Below are 18,803 nucleotides of genomic sequence, written 5' to 3' on the forward strand. Positions count from 1 at the left end.
TTACAGAGGAACTCCTATCAGGATTTCAGCAGATTTCTCAGCAGAAACATTACAGGCCAGGAGAGAGTGGAATGACATAGTCAAGTCTTTGAAAGACAGAAACTTTCAACCAAGAATACTCTATCCAGCAAAAATATCCTTCAAGATATGATGGAGAAATAAAAACTTTCCCAGATAAACAAAAACTAAGGGAGTTCATTGCCACAAGACACCCCATAAAAGAAATCCTCAAGAAGCCCCCCATATCTGAAAAAAAAAAAAAGAAGAAAGGGGTTACAAAGCCCTGAGTAAGGAGATGAATAGGTAGAAAAATCAGAACATTGGAGCTATCTAGCAGAACAGGTTAGCAAACACTCAGGTAAAACATTAAAGATAAAGGGAAGGAAAACACCAAAAACAATCTTGCCATTTTAACCAGGTAAAGTGAGAGGTCCCCATGCCCAGCTGGGCTGTAGATGGATGGAGAAGTCACAGCAATCCACAAACCCCTCCTTATGCACCTGGCCCTCGCCTGCAAGCGTTCCACACTTGTACAGCTGCAGACAGGAGTGCAGGATGCAGTAAGATGTGCAATGTTTTTGTGAAGTCGGTACCCCTGGGCTCCTGGGGGCCTGGGGCTGGGGGCAGAGGAGGGAGGAGAACCTGGCACTAGGCGTCCTCGGACAGGAATCCGGGCGAGCTCTGCCTCTCCCTACCCAGGATCGTGCCTGTGTTCTGTGCTGTGTCACCTCTCTGGGCTCTGGTTTCCATCCCTGCCAGAGGGAATGATAACCCCTGACCCGCACAGCTCTCAGGGGGCCTGCGATTCACATGTCTGAGGTTCCTGGCAGGTGTCTGGCTGGGAAGAGAAGCTTAGTCCAAATTTCCTCCGTGCCGTAGTCTTACTGGTAGCACAGGTGGAGGCAATGAGGTCGGCCAAATGAAGGGCTTTAGGGAGGAATAAGACTGTCTGTCACAGTTCAGGTGCAGTAGCTATTCCGAAAGGGAAGTGCCTCTTTAGGAAGCGCTCAGGGCCAGTGGGCTTGGCCCCGCCCCCAGAGTCCTCCCATCTGTACAGCAGGGACCCTTCCCTCCCCTGCTCCTTCTCAGGAGCCGGCAAAACTGGCCTCTTGAGAGGGATTGAAGGGGTCCTAAGCCACGGTTCTCCGCCTTGGCTCCATGGGCACGCCCTGGGGATTTTCAATCACCGAGGTCAGGCCCACCCCCAGAGATCCTGATCGAAGTGTTCTGGGCGCGCCCTGGCAGCAGCAGCTTTAAAGCCCCTGCCTGGGTCGCCCTCATGTGCAGCCAGGGTCGAGCATCCCAGCCCTAAACCACAGTCTCAGCTGCTGGAAAGCGCAGCAGCCTGGTGTCAGCCCCACCCTGCACAGGGCGGGGATGGATGCTGGGCCCCTACTCCCACGCCCGGCCAGCTTTTCCCATCCCTCTGTGCCTGGGCCATGCCTCGTCCCACAGCCTCCACCCAGAGCCCTGTCTCCCATGCCTGTGCCTCCTGCCTCTGCCTCTCACCTGGACCTCACTGTCTCTTGCTCCCAGACTCATCTGTACATATTAGTCACCCACCTGCCTGGGCCCAGTAGGCTGTCACCCAACCTCCTGCATACCTGTCATGGCTTTTGGCTCTGCCCACCCACTGCATGCTCCTCCCCTGAGCCACCTGGTGGTGCTGTGTGTGCCCCTGTAGTCTGCCCCAGCCCTCCCCTGCTGGAGCCCCAGCGTCCACATTGACCTGTTCCCTGCTGGCCACGTCACCACAAGTTGACTCATCACATTCAGAGCCTGGCCTTGTGCTTAGAAAGGGCCACGATCTCTTCCCTTGAGAGGAGCCCATGGCCAGGAGCCAACCTGGACATAGTGGTCATCTGTGAGGGACGGCTGGTTCCTGAGGGGCAAGGGTTCTTCCCAATGAGAGAGAAGATTCCAGGCAGAGTCTGGTGGGACCAAGCTCCCCTTTATAAAGGCAGGGATATTTGTAACCCCTCTCTGTATCCCCAGAGCCAAGCACAGAGCCTGGCTTGGGGCCAGCATCTGATGGAATGAATGAAGGGATGAATGAAGTCCGAGTCCTGTGTGGGCTCACAGGCACTGGACATTCTTCCAGTTCTTAAATGTCCAGCTTGCTGCTTTGTTCCTCTGATGTATATTTCAAAGCCACGTGTCAGCTCCAGAATGCTGCTTCTCCACATCCGCTCAGATCCCGGGCCTGGTGATTACATTTCACTGTGTTGTCACTGCTCTGTGGGGCAAACTTGCCATCACAGGGACCCTCAATGCTTTCCTCCTTCTTCCAGCCTGGATGAGCTGGATGAGTGCAGGCGATGATGGCAAGGATACTGGACACAGGTGATCTCCCCAGTGCCCCTCGCTCCTGGCAGGGCTCAGGGGTCACCTGCATCCCGTGGAGGCTGAGATTTCTCACCAGTGTCCCAGGCTGTCGGTGAGCCTTAGTCAGCTGGCTGCAGTGGCCACAACTCTGCTGGAATCTCCGTCCCCTGTCCTGGGGGCTCCCCTGCAGGCGCTGCCCTACTGGGTCTCACCCTGCTCAAGGCACACCTCTGGAGTGAGACTCATCTTAGCAGTCCTCTCCCAGGGTCAGGTCCCCCGCCTGGCTCAGAGGAGCAAAGGTTGGCATTGCCAAGGCCATATGCAAAAGCTCCCATTCTTCCCAAGCCTGACCGAGGGGCCCTGGGTCTGGTTTCTCTCCTATTTTCTGGGAAATTCCCTGCCTCTTTGGAAGCCACCTCATCCCTTTGTTTCTGCTAGATCCTGGGGTCACCTGTCAATCTACTGCTCCCTGGAAACTATATGCGAACAGGCCTCCTGGTGGCCCGGTCCAATGCTCGGTGATCCTAGGGGCCCTGAGGAGTTTATTCTCTTCCCTAACCCCTCAGCCCACAGTTCTGGATGTGATGTCAACACCAGAAGGTGCACAGCTTCCTGGAGAAATGGAGGTAGTCACCTTGAATTTTAAAATCACAATGCCATTAGCACTCAGGTCTTTCTCTAGCCTGCACCCTGTGTTTCCTGCTTTGGAGAAAACCCAAACATACCAAGGACAATGGAGGACACTTTATCTATCCCCTAAAAGGTTCTGGAAGCCACAGGGCAGAGCTCCCTGGCCTTTGTTATTCCTTGTGACAGCCCACCCTACGACTCTGCTTACTTTGAAGGGATCAGTGCTTAGGTGAGCCACTAGAAACAACGACCAAATCAACACTTGCATAGAAAAAAGCTCTTTATTCAGTTTGTGCTATAAATGGGAAAGCTAAGATCTACACTACAGGCCTGAGACGCTGATTTATAAACATCAGAATAGCAAGTCAATCAGAGAAAGCTCGGCTGCTACTACTACAGAGAAAGTTCTGCACACGCTGCATGCAGGATTTTAGACACCGGCTCCTGCTTGCCTGACATTTTGTCTTAGCACCGAACTTGTGTTCCTGGGAAACCTGCTCCCATCTTTTTGCCCCACCTCAACCCACCCCTCCCTGTGCCTGGGCCAGAGTGGACAGAGGTGGGGTGCTGCTGGGTGCCAAGGTCTGGGCACTCATTTCTTCCTTTGTCGTGGGTACCGAAGTATATGGGGTCAATGACTGAGCGCTGTGCGTGTTCTCCTGGCTTCACATCTTAGAGCTCCAAGGATGGCCACTGGTGGCGCGGGTGTTCCTCCCCATTATGAAGGCTGCCACAACCAGGACCACGACCAGGAAGACCCCAGCAGAGATGGCAACACTGTGGTAGCTCCCCTGGGTGCTGGCTTGCTCCTCCACGTCAGCCACCGACAGGTCTGGGAAGGAGAGGGACCAGGAGAAGAGGGTCGGCGTCACGATGAGCCCAGGGGAGAAAGACGGGGGACAAGAAAGGTGGGGGTCCCAGGGCCGTGATGGAAATCAGAACTGTCTGTCTGGTGGGACAGGAAAAAGGATTAGGAGAGAGAAGTGCTGAGGGGAAACTGAGGCCAGGCTCCAAAGGGCAGTGGAAGGTCAACCCAGGGAGATTTCAGTGTCTTGTCAGCCAACAGAGTCAGAGCAGGTTTTGGGGCGGGAAGTCAGAGCTGGGCTTTGGGAGGTCAAATCTGGATGGAGGCTCCCGATAGACGGGAGGGGAGAGAGTGGGGGCACTGAGGCCAGCTGGGAAATGGGTGCAGAGTCACAGGCAGGAGGTACCCAGGCGCCAGCTCCTGCAGCGCTGAGGGGAGAGAAGGGAGAGGAGAGACGCGAGCAGCATCCCTGTCACCCATCACCCACCCGCCGTCCTCTTCTCTGTAGCTCCGACTCCCAGCAGAGGTGTCACACAATCAACGTATGTGACTTATTTCTGAATTGCATCCCCTCCTGCCCAGTGTCAGCTCCACAGGGGCGGGGATTTTGATCTGTTTCTGTTTGTTTAGGAATTTGTCACCTGGAACTCAATAGGCCTTCAAAAAACATGCATGGAATGAAGAGCGAGGAAAGAGCCTAGATCATCTGGACGTCAGGATAGACTGATCTGGGGACTCAAGGAGAGAGAGCCATCAAGGATGCTCTGTGGGATGGAGGCCTGTGACCAAGGGGAGGGTTTGTGACAACTACTGCTAGCCCACACATGCGCCTGTCACCAGGGCCCCCACGTCTGTTGACCTGGCCCCGGCCTGGACCAGAAATCCCGGGAATCCCTCTGTGAACACTTCCTCACCCACACCCACAACAAGACAGCACAGCAGGAAACACGGTCCCTGTCCCGATGGAGGAAAGGAAGCTGTTTGTCCAGTGTCCGGCCCTGCGGGCAGCCAGAATAGACCAACCTTGCCAGCGTCCCGACGGCCTCCACGCCCTGATGTCATTACCCCTGGGCCTAACTTGTTGTTGCTATTGTCATGAGCAATAATGTTATCAATAATGTTGTTAATATCGGTGACAATGACAACAGTAAGAAAACCACCGGTTATCGCACCCAGTGACTTGTACCAGGCAGGGGCTGAGGTCACTTAACCAACACATTTTTGTAACCCTCAACAGTCCTAAGAGGTGAGCATTAACACTTCTGTCTCGCAGGCGAGGAGCCTGAGGTTCTGGGAGTTCAGACCCAGGGGATAAAGGGAACAGCTGTGTCTGTGTCCCAGGTCAGAACTCCCATGCCCAAACCCCACACATGGGTCCCCATAGACCAGGAGCCCTTGGAAGAAGGCCGGAAGCAACTCCGCATGGCGCGACGTAGCACAGCATGCCGGGCACACAGTAGGTGCACAAATTGAGGTGGAACGTTACACCCACAGAGACATCCCGAGTCCCCAGGGGTCACAGGCCTGGGCCCTGCTGGGCGGTGGGACAGGAGGGCCACTTACCCAGGCTTCTCTTCTCAGCACTCGGGGCCTGCAGCTGGATGGGGCCCAGGACGACGTCCACCTTCTCCTGGTAGGAGCCTGCGTCCCTCTTGGACCTCACCACACAGCCCCTGTGGCAGCGGGAGGAGTAGTCGTATGCCCTGCACACCACCATCCTACACTGCAGGTACACGGAGGGGAAGCGGTTCAGGAAGTGGAAGGAGCTAAACTTGAAGCGGGCGACGCGGGGCGACGGCCGGGAGTAGGTTTGATAGGTCACGTCTTTCACACACCTGGAAGCAGAGAAGAGTCACCCGTGAGCTCTCACCAGCACCCTGTGCTCTTCAGGACTCGGATGCCCCAGGCAGGCAAGTCCAAGGCCCGGGCCCCCGCTGTCCCTCCGATCCACCCTCTGAATGCGTGGCCCAGACACTGGCTGTCAGCCCTGCAGGAACGTCCTGGCAGCTCTGGGACGTCAGCAGCATCCTAAAGCAGCAACTCAGCTCAGGGTTCCCACGCAGACAAGCAGGCCCACAGTGCACAGCGGGTGCTCTGTGACCATGTGCTCAATGGCCCCAGGGAGCCCAGGTGAGTCCAGGAGGTGACAGGGCCCAGAGTAGGGGCAGGAAGGAAGATGACATTTCCTTCCCTTTCCTGGTCTCAGGGCCAGGCCGGGTGACACTCGACTGCTCTCTGGTGTCTCTGGTGCCCTCCCTGTCCAGGGGTGTCTCCTGACCACCTCGCCCTGCCCTGCACCCCGGGCAGCCGTGCTTTCCTCATGCGCCGGGTACCCTCCAGGACGCCCGGCCCTCATATCAAGCACTCCGCAATCCCTCCGGCACCTCATCTCTGCTGGTGCTAGAAGGATCATTACCTAAGGATCCGCTGAAAGAGATTTTACTCAGCTACGGGGAAGGCGCATCTCCCAGCTCCACCCAGCTGAGAAGGAGCTCACACTGACCGCGTGCAGCACTGACGGGAAGATTCCAGGCGATGAGGCCAAGACAACAGCAAGGACCCTGCCCATGGGGTTCAGGGTGGAAAGTTTGGGGGTGGATGGCAGGTGTCGCCTGGGCAGCCTGACTAGCCTGGAGATGTGACCCAGGATCCACTTGCTGTCTTGCTTCTGCCTTCCAGAGCTTCCTTCCTCTGCTCTCAACTCACATTCAGATACCAAGTTCTTTTTCCACAGTATTCACTTTAGCAACAAAGGTGGGAGAGAAAGTCCCCAAAGACCCACAAGGAGGTCGGACAGTCATAAACAAGGTCGGGGAAGCTCAGGGGCCACCGGGCAGGAACTGCATTTCCCACAAACCCACATCAGTCTGGGGTCTGCGAGCCAGAGCTGCACAACCCAGGCTGCACTTCACAATCTCCCCAGGACATTTTTAAAATACAGATGCCCGAGCTCCAGCACAGATCAAATAAAGAGAATGTGCAGGTGGGGCCCAGGCATGGGTTGTTTGAAGCTCCAGATCATTCTAATGGGCATCCAGGTGGTTGGCGGTCAGGTGCAGCTAACGAGTCCCTGGGCTCCAGGTACAGTGGACACATCTTCCCCCACATGCACCTCCCCCTCTCCCCAGAAAACACCATCAGCTTCTGCGCATGTATGTGCCCGAATTTGACCCACAAGAATTCTTTAGCAAAGAAGAAATAAATCACTCGCTCATTTGAATTCATCTCAATCATTCAACATAATCAGGTATCACCTTGTTACTCTTTGTAGAAAGAGGAGTTGAGTGAGCTACTCCCCCTTCTTTGCTGCCAAGGAGCTGCTGTGAATTGAACCGACTGCATAGACCGTGAAAAAGACAAGCCTCAACACCCATTTACCAAATTGGCACGTATTCAAACTGTGCCTGGGAAGAAACGCTGTTTTTAGTGTCCAGGGAGGTGTGACACTTAACCTCCCAACCCTAATTCCTAGCACAGCCCCTGACCCTCCCAGTACAACTTCCGCATGAAGCAATTGTTACTGAGGAGCCAAGGTCAAATCGTAAGCCAGGAAATGGTGCACACGCCAATGGACAGAGATGAAAGAGAAGGGACTAGAGGTGCACACTCCGGGGTCCTAGGACCCCTCCATGAGCTCAGAAGAGGACAGGACTCACCAGAGTCCATCATCCGGGAAGCAGAACAATTGTAGAGAACCCCAACCTGGGCACCACTGACCCCAGCCTGGCACTACTGGCCTCCCCTGTGCATCTCTTGAGTTTGGTTGGAACCATGGACTCTGAGGACGTCCATTCTCAGCTGATGGAGGTCAAGGGACCTTCTGCTGCCTTTGATGCAACATTCCTTGCGGACCACCTGCTGCACATGCTCTTTGCCCAGGGCCCCATCTACTCTTTCTCATTGAATCCTCCCGACAGCCTATGATGTGGGCATCACTATGCTCATGTGATGGGCGAAGAAACGGGCTCAGAGAGGTGCAACTGCCTGCCCGGAGTGATACAGCTAGGGTGTGGCAGGGCTGGCATCTCAATCTTGATCTGCTCCAAAAGCAATGATTTCCCACTACACGCATGCCTTTTGAATACAAAGGCTTGCCTGGAGTTTGGTCACCCGGGGTCTAATCCCTGTTTACAGCTAACCTGACTGGTGACCACCGGTGAGTCATTCAGTTCTCCAGACACCCATCTCCCTGTGTGTTAACCGGAGACGATAACCTGACTGGTTAAGACTGAGCGACTAGGACCAAAACCTACATTCCTTGAGCCTGTGGGCTACTCGTGTTTGAGTTACCAGGCAAAGGTTGAAGTGCCCCCCAGGAAGACACTCCTTACCCGCTCCGGATTAGATCGTAAGTCAGAGACGTAAAGTCACTGGAATATGGGGAAGCCACGCAGGTGTCCACAAACAAGTCCAAGGAGGTGTCGGAATGGAGGATTTCAGCCTGAAGGTACAAAGTCTGGTCCAGGTCCACATAGTACGGGCTGCTGGTCACACGATTGGAGAATGAAGAGGATGTATAAAAGGAAATGTTCACATCAAAGTTGCCATACTGGATTTCCGTGACCTCAATGGTGTCATTAGCGATGTACATCGTCTCAACCCAGGTGTCCTGGAGCATCTTGCAGCTGACGTGAATGTGCAGGTCCTTCTTCCTCTTGATGATGCCGCTTGAAACAGCTGCTTTGAGGACGTTGGAATAGGTGATGGTATCATTATCTACCTGGGAGAGGCAGGCAGGGGAGCAGAGTCAGGCAAATGTCACCTGCTAAGAGGATCTCATTGGTGACTTTGGTTAGAAGGAGAGGAAAGTGACTCAACAAGCCTTCAGACCCCGCCAGAACCACAGGGAGATGGCACATGCCTGCTGCCAGGGCCCCCATGGCCTGGGAGGGGCCCGCCGCCTGACTAACAGGACTCCTTCCTCTCACTCATCTCCTTCCTCCACCCCATATGGGGGACCACAGTGTGGCCAGGTGTTGGGGCCCCCTGGGAGCTGCTCCTCCTGGGCAGAGGGTGTGTCTGGATGACCCCGCGCCCTGCTGTGTGACTCAGCTGAGCTTGGACCCCTTGGCTCAGGGCCATTCTGGCTGCTGTTTCCTTCTCACTGCTGCCGGGAGGAGTCAGTCCCATCCTTGTGGGAGGGGCTGGTGGGAGCAGTTTCCCTGTGCTCCGGCTGGGTCAGTAGTTACTGCAGCTTGGAGTCTGGAGCTGCTGGAGCTGGAGCAACAGAGATCTGGAGTCAAGGCTGCAGCAGGTCTCTACCTCTGGGGCAGGGACCTCGCCAGAGGCTCCTGTGGACAAGGGGGTGGGCCATGGCCACCTGAGCACTTCCTGTCACACTCTGCTTTCTCACTCCCTGGACCATGGCGCCATTTGCCACTGTGCCTTTCACCAGGCAGCAAATTCATGAGAATGTCGGTCCCCCATGCTGCTGGATGTGCCTACCATCTTGTAAGTGACCTTTCTGTGGAGGGAGCCTGTGCCTGGTGGTCTGTGAGCATCAGAAGGAAAGGGTGATGTCTAAGCATCTCTCTCTTTTCCAAGGGCTTGGTAGAGCATCAGCAACAGCATCAGCAGCATCAGTAAATATCCAAGGAATGGATGAAAGGTCTCGGGGACAGCGGCCCAGTAAAACTGCAGTTACGAATGAAGGACTGGGCCGGGAGCTGCCCTCCCAAGTACCAAGAGGACACAGGTGAACAAGGCCCCAGGAAGCTCTATGGTCATGATCATCTGGCCCCACGTGAGGTGAACACAAGCGGGCATCACCAGGTGGAGACTGGGGGAAATCTTCCCTCCCAAATGCGATGATAGTCAGAAGCAAACTTCTAAGGGGAAGTACGAGTTCCCAGGTCCGAGTTCCCACAAGCCACGGGCGCTTTTGTAAGAACAAGCACAAAAATCACACCATAGTGGCCTGCACAGAAGTCCTAAAATGTAAGGCAAACTTACTCTTTAAAAAAAAAAAAAAACAGTTTGTCGCTTAGTCACATTTAGTCCTGTCCACTGTCAGCACTAAAACCCGATCCCGGGCCGTTTGGGAGGTTAGACAAGCCCTCCTGAGGCCACACTTGTACAGCTTAAACATGATTATCCCCCAGAACAGGGAGAGTTGGAGAGGCTTTCACTGCATACCTGCAGTTCAGAACCCAACTCTGAATCTGTCCCTCCAGAAAAACGTGTGAAAAGAGAAGGTATAACAAGTAGCTTAAAGTGGTTTTGCCCCGCTCGTCCCCTTCCCTTCTCCTCTCTGATCACTGGCTTCCTATTCTCCCTTCTGAGGGCAGAAAGAGGTTCCTGAGGTCCCAGACCTGGGGCAGGGCCAGCCTGGCCTGCAGGGGCACCAGAGCCCGCACGTTGGACTCAGGTCGCGGAAGGACCCAGAGTGGGCTCTGTCCTCCATCTCTTCATGGTAAGTACACTGTGTTTTCTGCCTTTACATATTCTTAAAAATTTTTGACTTTATAGTTGAGCGCCAGTGGTTGTCACAATAAACCATATAAATGTTGTCACGTTGTTACTCCTTCAAAGAGGAGCCGAGGTGCCTTCCACTTAACTCTGTACATTAATGTGAGAGTTTTCTTAGAATCCCCATGTGTCTGTGGTTTCTACAGTCAAGCTAAACTCTGAATCTACTCCAAACAGTGCACGTGGAGCACAGGGTTATTTCTCGATCATGAGAAGCAGTTCTGATTGTAGATTAACGTTCATTCGCAGACGTCTGCTCAGTTTGGAAGAAGCTCAGTGTGTTGTTGGGGGAGACCTCATCTACTCAGCCCCATCAGCCACCATTTGTCAGCACCTGCTAAATGGGGTGCCTGGAGGAGCTGTGGAAAGTTCTGGTATGGATCTTGTCACCCTGTCTTTGAATTCTGATGTTCACAGTCCACGATCACGTGACCTTGGGCAAGCAGCTTAACTTTTGTAAGCCTCCATTTCCTCATGATTAAATGGAAATAAAAGTCATCCTGAGAAACTGGAAGTCATTGAGAACTCTTAGTTCAGTGGCTGGCATACAAACCTGCCATTAGTAATGCGGTTATAAAGGCTTAGGCTCCACCCCGGGGGACTGGGAGTTGCAAAGAGGAATAAAATATTGGCCCTGCCCCTGAGGCACTCGGTTTGGTAGGGGACACAGGTGTTTAAATGAACAGAGGAATCAGAATGCGGCATGTGCTGCTCACCATCTGTCGAGTTAGAAGAACCAGGGTGGGCACGTTCCTTTGGCAGCTCCTGATGGAGATGACGGAACATCACGGGGCAGCTCAGAGGTCAGGGTCTCCAGGCTGCACATTTGGAACCAGGATGGCTGATCACCTTTCGTGGACTGACTCCCACTGACTAAACTCATGACAAACCAGGATCTAACACAGTCGGTTTACAGGGCCGAATGAGAAAGCCGGGTTGCCTAGATCATTTCCATGGCGTGACCAGTATGTACCTTCTCTGCATGTGGGTCTCCCTAACCTGCTCAGCTCCTCTCAGAAGGAGACCCGGTGTCTGTAGGGACTAAGAAAAGGGAACCCAGTGACCACAATGGCGAGTGCAGACCCTCAAGCCCAGGCATCTAGCCATGGCTGACAGGTCAGTATGGTGGGTAACGAGTGTCCCCTTCCTCTCCCCATTTCTCATGTGTCAAAGGATCAGGCATGACCTTGCCAAGTAATGAGCAGCACCATCTTCGCAGCCAGCACAGTGCCTGGGACACAGCAAACGCTCAGTGTGTCCCTGGTGAATGACAAACTGAGGCCTCCACACGTGTGTGTCACACTTTCTAGGTACTTGAGCATTTCATGTTGGGGATTTCCTGTAGGCCCAAGCCAAATAAAAGGGTTGGCACTGTGTCTGTTCCCTGACAGATGGAATTTGGAAATGACTACTTAGGCGTCAGTCAAAAATTCACAACTTAGATTGGATAATTTAAAATAAATTTACATAAAATTAAATGCAGCCATTGTAAGTGTACTATTCAGTGAGGTTTGACAATAATCACCCCCACAATAAGACACAGAACATTTCCACTAACGTAAATAGCCCCCTTCTGCCCCTTTGCAGTCAATCTCCTCCACCAGGTCGGCTTTCTGTCATTACCCATTTACTCTCCATTTCTAAATTCTACAGAAATGGAGTCACAGAGTAGGTCCCCTGGTCCTGGTGTGTCTGCTTCTTTCACTCAGCGTAACGTTTTTGAGATTCTCAGAGTCTGGCATCGACTCTATCAGTCCTGGGTGACAGACCAAGACCTTGACCCTTCGAAGCCCAGCCTCCGTATTTTTAAAGTGGGATGACAAAGAGAGAGTACTTGGTGGGGTTTGTGGAGTATGACCCTGACTAATCCCAGAGTCTACCATTTGTAGGGTGACCAGTATCCCAGTTTGCTCAGAATCGAGGAGTTGCCTGGGACATGAGACACTTCCATGCTAAAATCTGCAAGTCCCAGGCAAATCAAGGCAAGTGGTCACGCTACATGGTGACAGCTCAACAAATGGCAGCTGCAGAGACCAATTCACCATGAAGCTAGTGAAGCTTAAGCTTCAGGGCCCCATCCCCCTACCCCCACCATGTACATGGGTTCTTCCCAAGCTATCAACATATTGACACAGCCACATGTTTTTGTACGATTTATAAAAGTAAGATATGTCTACATTCTTTTGCTCAATGAGGCACCCGTCTCTCCCATCCACGCCGCCTCCAAAGCGTGTAACCTTCAGGCCCTATGGAACTGGAAGCGACCCCTGGGAGCTGTCTTCATTATTGCTGACGTGAGTGGCAGCCTACCAGGCACCCTCTGTGCTGGCCAGTGCTGAAAACCTGCCTGGTGAACTTCCCTTCCCCTCCTTCCTTCCATTTAGGAGTGGCTGCAGCCACGTCACGGCATCAAGAAACAGAACTATATCTTCACCCAACTACATTTTGGTTCTCCCATAATCATGTCTTCTGTGTCCCCAGCATTCAAGGAGCACAGCGCACATCACAATAAGAAAGCTGCCCAGCAGGAGACAGTGCGGGAGGCCCCAGGCTCACCTGCTCGATGGTGCCGCAGCCTGAGTAGGGAATTGTGAATGTCACCTGGCTCGACGTTATCTGGGGCCGACACTGGCTGCTCCCACCCGAGCTGGGAATGACAAGGTCCCCGGCAGAATAGCCCAGGGACTGGAGGTAGCTCCTGCTCACGCTGGCTTGCATGCGATCCGGCAGACAAAGCAGCTCTGTTGGCCAAGGGCAGACAATGCGTCAGTCAGCGCCCCGAGCCGCACAAGCTCCACGAGGAGCCCCCCACACAGAGGCGCAGAGATCCAGATGGCCGACAAGGATGGTGTGCGCGGGACACGCCTCCCCATGACCCCCAGGCGCCCCACGGCCCCAGTCAGCCCCATTCTCAGCAGAGCCCTGTGAGGGCACAGGGACTCTGGATTCCTCTGACGGAGAAATGGAGGCAGGACGTGGCTGAGTGAAACGTTTGCCAAGTTACCATTTACCCATAAGGAAAGTAACGCTCCGGTTGAGTTGTGGGGTGTGAGGTAAGGTCCTCGAGCCCTGGGAGCAGGTCCGTGCTCACAGTCCCAACTGCAGACGGAGCGTGGACACCGCCTGGCCCTCCCTGGCCAGTCTGTCAGTCAGTCCCCTGCACAGCTCAAAGCACGGCCGTTAGCCTCACTGGAAGTGGCTGAGTGACCAGCTCGGTCCATGTTCAGACAGCAGCCAAATGTGCCAGGTCTCAGGACATGATCACAGCGTCCCACACGCTGGGAAGGTCACAAGGCTTCAAGACCTCAAAGTCACCTCTGCCCTTGGCAGCGACATCTCACTCTATGCTGAAAGCATCACCCTGCACCTTCTACTTAGTCTCTGCCACCACCGTACGGCCAGTACACTGCCCACGGCCAGTTCTGACCCTTGACCTCGTTTCTGGGCAGCCAGAGTCCCAAGACCCACAGCTCCTGGCCCCTTGGTGACCTGACAAGGCTGCTCTCATTTCTTATTTCACAGCCACAGAAGGTTGAGCGGCTTCTGCTCTCCGAGGTGCACCCACCGCTAGCGAGCCCTCACCAGGGGGACTTACCAGTGCTGTCATTGGAAGGATGAGAGTAGTAGTCGGCCTGGAAGCCTTTCTTTGTGACACTGCCGTCGCTGACAAAGCGAACGGACAGGAAGTTCGAGGACGAACTGAAGGAGCCCCTCGCCCCATCACAGACCCGCGCAATGAGAGGGGAACTGTGGTGGGGGCCGTCGAACACTTCAATGTAATCGTAGTTACAGCCGCCTTCCAGCCTGCAGACAGAACACACAGCTGTGGCTTCACTTTTAACCAGGATTTGACCCAGGAGGTCAGACCTCAGTGAGGGGTCACACCTCTGTGCCAGAAATGCCGACAAAACTAAAACTAAAAATAACAGATTTCCATAAATCCAGCAGACTCATCTTCCCAGGACCTACGTGCATGGGTCTCAGTCGTGCCTGTTGGGTCCCACGTATGAAATCTACACGCGGTCTCCTGACAGCCCTTTGCATCTTGAAAGGAAGGAATCACATCCTGCCTTAGGCTTTTCATTCAATCAAGAAGACCCCAGTTTCCCATGGCACGAAATAAATAGCCATGAATTCATAGCGATAGAAATAAATAATTGAACAATAATATTGCGCAGATCATACAGCCTTTCTGAATCTCAGATGTGAAGTATTTACAGAGGCGAAGTTCTCCTACCCACACATACCGACAAGAGCTGGTGTGAAGTTCAAATGAAACAGTATGTGGAAAAGGGCCTCATAAAATGTCACAAATGGTTTGGTCATTGTCACTAAGATATTGGCTAAAGAACCAGGGTGGTCAACCTTCCTCCATGGAATTTCATAAGTCCCCCAGATCCAAAATGAATTATAATGACATAGGAGAGTGTAATGATGAGGAGATTAAAATAATATTGTGTCTTTTGCAAAACCCCAACTGAATTTCCACAGCAGAGACTCCCAAGGCCACTGCAACCAGAAACCAAGAGAGAAAACTAGTTCGTTCAGTGACGGCCATTAGAAAAGAAATTATGGGGCCCAATTTCCAGGACACTAGAGGATACTGATGCCTCTGCATGGTTGCCCCTCTCCTTGGACCAATCACATATTAATGTGTCTTTGCTGATGTCTCCTCTGCCTGAAACAATGTTCCTCCCCCATCTGCATTGGATGAGGAACAACCCAAGCTCTGCAGCAGGACTTCCCCACCCCTGCCTGGCCCCCAGACTCACCCCAAAGAAGCAGGGAGTGGAGGGAAAAGGATACAAAATAACTAGTGTGGCTGTCAATAGGATTCCTTGCATTATCATTACACCTAACAGTGATCCCCCCATTGGCTACCATTTCCCAGGTGCTTTCATGTGTCTCTCTGGTGACCTTCCCAGAATGGGTGAGGGGAGGAAAGCAGGTGTCTCACTCCCCTCTTTGCCTGAGGCTCAGGATAGTGATTTCCTGATGTCCCACAGTCCCTCAGCCAATCAGCGACAGAACCGGGATTTAAACCAGGGCTCTCCTCCTGGCCCCGCCTCCACGGGCTGCCTCTGTGCTGGGTCAACACTGAACCCACAAGAACAAGTTTCCACCTGCCAAACATCTCTCCAGAAGGATAGGCACCGTCCATTCCCTCCAGAAGGCCTGCAAGGTCCCCCATGCTCTGCTTTGCACCCGCACTCACTGGACGTCTCTGAAGACGACAGTCACGCGGTAGTTGTTTTGGACTTCAATGTCCCAGACACATTTGGCGTTGTTCGGATAGTTCCCAGGGTAGGATGGGCTGGAAAAGTGCCCTGAAGGTTGGGACAGGAAGCCTCCGCAGGAATAATTTGCTGTCAGAACAAAATGGAAATGCTGATGCCCCTAGAGCACACTGCACAGTCACCGGGGAAAATTTTTAAACAATTCCCAAGACGGAAACCCAGCAGGAGGGGGCCTGGACCCGACCGGCCACAGAGGGCCAGGAGGGGGCCTGGACCTGGAGAGGCCACTGAGAGCCAGAGGGACCCCTGCCAGGGGGGCTGAACTTAGGGAGCCTCTCCTCCTCATTCTCGTCATCCTCCGCCCAGTGTCCCTGCCTCTGAGGGGAAGGGAAAGGGGATTTGTCAGGAGCTCAGAACTTACTGGTTGGAAGGGTGATGTTGTAAACAGGAGCTGTTGACAAAGAGAAAAGACAATGATCAGTTTCCTGGCATCCTTGACACAGTTACTAAGTGCTGGCTTCCCCCTCGGCCAGAAATGTGCCAACCCTGGGCTCACAGTGGGACGCTGGATACAGGCCTTGCCCTCAGGGAGCTCACAGCCTGCAGGAGACGATGGAAAAGAGTAAACCCCAATGTAGTGGGATGGGGCTGTGACCAAGCAAAACCCAGGCAATACCGGGAGCCCAGAGCTTTGGATCCTGACCCAAACGGAGCAGGGAAAAGTGGACAGGTAATCAGGCAGGCAGGTAAAAAGGTGGAAACGGGTGTTCCAGGCAGAGGGAACAGCATGTGCAAACGGACTCAGGTAAGAGACTGCCTGGCACATTTGGGGGACATCAGTGTGGATGGAGCAGGGAGATGAGGGAACCAATCAGACAAAAGGAGTGAACCGTGGAGAGCCCAAGAGATCATACTGAGCTGTGGGATCTGTGTCCAGAACTCCCTGAGAAGTCACTCGAAGGTGCCGAGGCTGGGACTGACACTGCATTTCCTAGATGACCCTGGCTGCAATGGAGAATGGGGGCAGGGGGGCCTGAAGTTGCTCTGCTGTAGGAAGCCAGGGGGAGAGGGAGTGAGGGTGGGATGGAGAGGAAGGTCTCAAGGAGCCAGGGGTGTGCTGGGAGCACTCAGAGCAGGTTCACCAGGAGCTCAGGAGCCGGTGATCAGGAGCTTCTGCTGGTTACACACCGAGCTCAGCGAGGATGCAGGCCCCATCCCACCCACACTGCCCAGGGTCTAGTGCCCGAGGGGAGAGGCAGGGCCTACACAGGTGGCTGGCCTCTCCATGGGACAGACCAGAGACCAGAATCTCATGCTGGGCAGGCTACTGAAGGACAGAGAGGAGCCTAGAGAGAGGCCCAGCTCTCCTTGGGGTGGGACATCAGCTGCAGGGGCTGCCACGTGCTGGGGAAGGCACAAGCGACAAACATGCCCTGCACGATCCAAGGGCAGTGGCAGAGAGGGGCAGCCAGGCGAGGCGATGGAGATCATGGCGCTTACCAGGGGTCGTTGCATAGTGTCCTAAAAAAGAATAGAGGAAAAGCATCAGTACCTAAAGTGTGCCTGGAGAGAGGAGATGAGAGGGGCACAGCCACGCCACACAGAGTCTGACTCAGTGAGTGCATGTGGGGTCCACTGAGTCCTTGCTGTGGAGCCTGTGTTGCTAGCAGGAGGCCTAAGTGGGTTTCCCCAGCTGTTCCACCAGCCCCATTGTTGCTTGGGGGTCATCAGTGTCACAGCCAGGATCATTACACCATCATTTATTCATCATTTCCTACTTGTTGGAATTGTTCAAAGAGTTTACACACATTACCCATTTAAATTCTCTGCCTCCCATTGAAGGCAGGAACAATCATGATCATCTACTTTGAGTAAACGAGGAGACTGAAGCTCAGAGAGGTTAACTCACTGCTAAAGGTCACAGAGCAAATGAGAGAGAAGAACACACTCAGGACTCCAGTTGTGTGTCCAGCGTAATGGCCTCAGGGACCAGATGCCCACCAGAGATAAAGTGGCCTATGAATGGTCTCCTGGAGTGAACAGACCAAGGGGACAAGCTCCTGCCTGCCCCCATGCCCTGAACTGAGTGACAGACACCACCAGTCGCCTGTCTTTAGCTCTCAATTAGTAGCAGGCCAAGGATGACATCACGTGATACCTGAGCAAATGACTCCAGCATCTTCGTGGTGGGTGCAATTATGGGAGAACCAGCCTCGGTTCCGGCACTGCCAGAGAGTAGATTCTGTTCCTGAGCACACCACGTCGTCCAGGGTGATGGGGCCAGAGCCAGAGCCAAAATAGGCGTTTCCCAGGGCTGATACTGCATCACCGCACCCCAGCTGTCTGCAGACCACCTGGGCATCCTGAATGTCCCAGGAATCATCACAAACTGTCCCCCAGTTGCCACCATGGTAAATTTCCACACGCCCGGCACATGCACCAGAGGAGGAGTTGAAGTTGACTAATCTCAAGCTGGCGTCTGAAAGACATGCCGTAAATATGATGGCCATGGCCCACAACACATCTCCAAGACCAAATAACCCATGGGCCTTTCCTCATTCCCAAAGTCACCAAATGGCACTGGTCACGGTACAGACAGCTCCATGAGGAAGCTGCAAGGAGCTCCAGACGTCACTAGAGCTCAGACCCCTCCAGCCTCCAGATGGGGAGGTGTGGGCTCAGCAAGGAGAGTTAGTAGGTCCCCCAGGGAGTTTGTGGCAAGTCCAAGCCCAGGTGTTTCCCCTATTCTCCACACCTGGCTGCCTTGCCTTACCACAGTCACAGTCAGAGATAGGGAGAACCGGCAGCACATTGCTGAAACCCTTCTTGGGTTTCCTGTGGGAACCACAATGCATGCAGAGGAGGGGGCTGTGAAAATACACTGAGCCTCAAAGCTCACGTCTAGTTTGCACTCACCTCTTGGAAAGGAGTTATACCAAGCAGAAAAGCCAGTGTTTTGGACAGTGACATCACTTCGGAATCGAACAATCATTCGGTTGGAAGAAGATGTGAATATTTGCCTGGTGCCATTACAAATTTTCCCCAGCAAATTATTGCTATTGAGTGATCCATCAAAGATTTCAACATAATCATAATTGCAATTACTGTGTATCTCCAGCCTGTATGAGAAAACGGATTCATGTCAACCTCGAAGGTCCTATTGCTCCTATATTTTATAGATAGTTTGGACTTTATATCAGTGATGCTATTGAATCTAAGATTTTCTTCTTGCCCTTCTTCAATCAAATCAAAGGACTCCCCAGTATTGCCTCATGCTTCGTGATAGGAATCAGAGCAACCTGAAATCTAGTCCAGGGCACATGAACGAAAACCATCCC

General features: G+C 53.5%; 1 protein-coding gene across 8 annotated transcripts in view; it reads right to left on the reverse strand.

Annotated features, from left to right (window-relative positions):
• Positions 1–3,217: 3,217 nt before the first annotated feature.
• DMBT1 (deleted in malignant brain tumors 1) overlaps positions 3,218–18,803 on the reverse strand; it is a 54,601-nt gene continuing 39,015 nt past the window's right edge. For all 8 annotated transcript variants that reach the window (XM_070481575.1, XM_070481563.1, XM_044749403.2 and 5 more), the window contains 10 exons: positions 18,382–18,584; positions 17,624–17,944; positions 16,966–16,986; positions 15,887–15,916; positions 15,444–15,594; positions 13,824–14,032; positions 12,785–12,969; positions 8,092–8,480; positions 5,324–5,595; positions 3,218–3,787 (listed from right to left, as the gene is read on the reverse strand). In XM_070481575.1, coding sequence (XP_070337676.1) covers positions 3,621–3,787; positions 5,324–5,595; positions 8,092–8,480; positions 12,785–12,969; positions 13,824–14,032; positions 15,444–15,594; positions 15,887–15,916; positions 16,966–16,986; positions 17,624–17,944; positions 18,382–18,584 — 1,948 coding nt within the window. In that variant the 3' untranslated portion in view covers positions 3,218–3,620. The remainder of the gene's footprint in view (positions 3,788–5,323; positions 5,596–8,091; positions 8,481–12,784; positions 12,970–13,823; positions 14,033–15,443; positions 15,595–15,886; positions 15,917–16,965; positions 16,987–17,623; positions 17,945–18,381; positions 18,585–18,803) is intronic.

This window comes from Equus asinus, chromosome 2 (genome assembly GCF_041296235.1).
Source record: "Equus asinus isolate D_3611 breed Donkey chromosome 2, EquAss-T2T_v2, whole genome shotgun sequence".
NCBI classification, from domain to species: domain Eukaryota; kingdom Metazoa; phylum Chordata; class Mammalia; order Perissodactyla; family Equidae; genus Equus; species Equus asinus.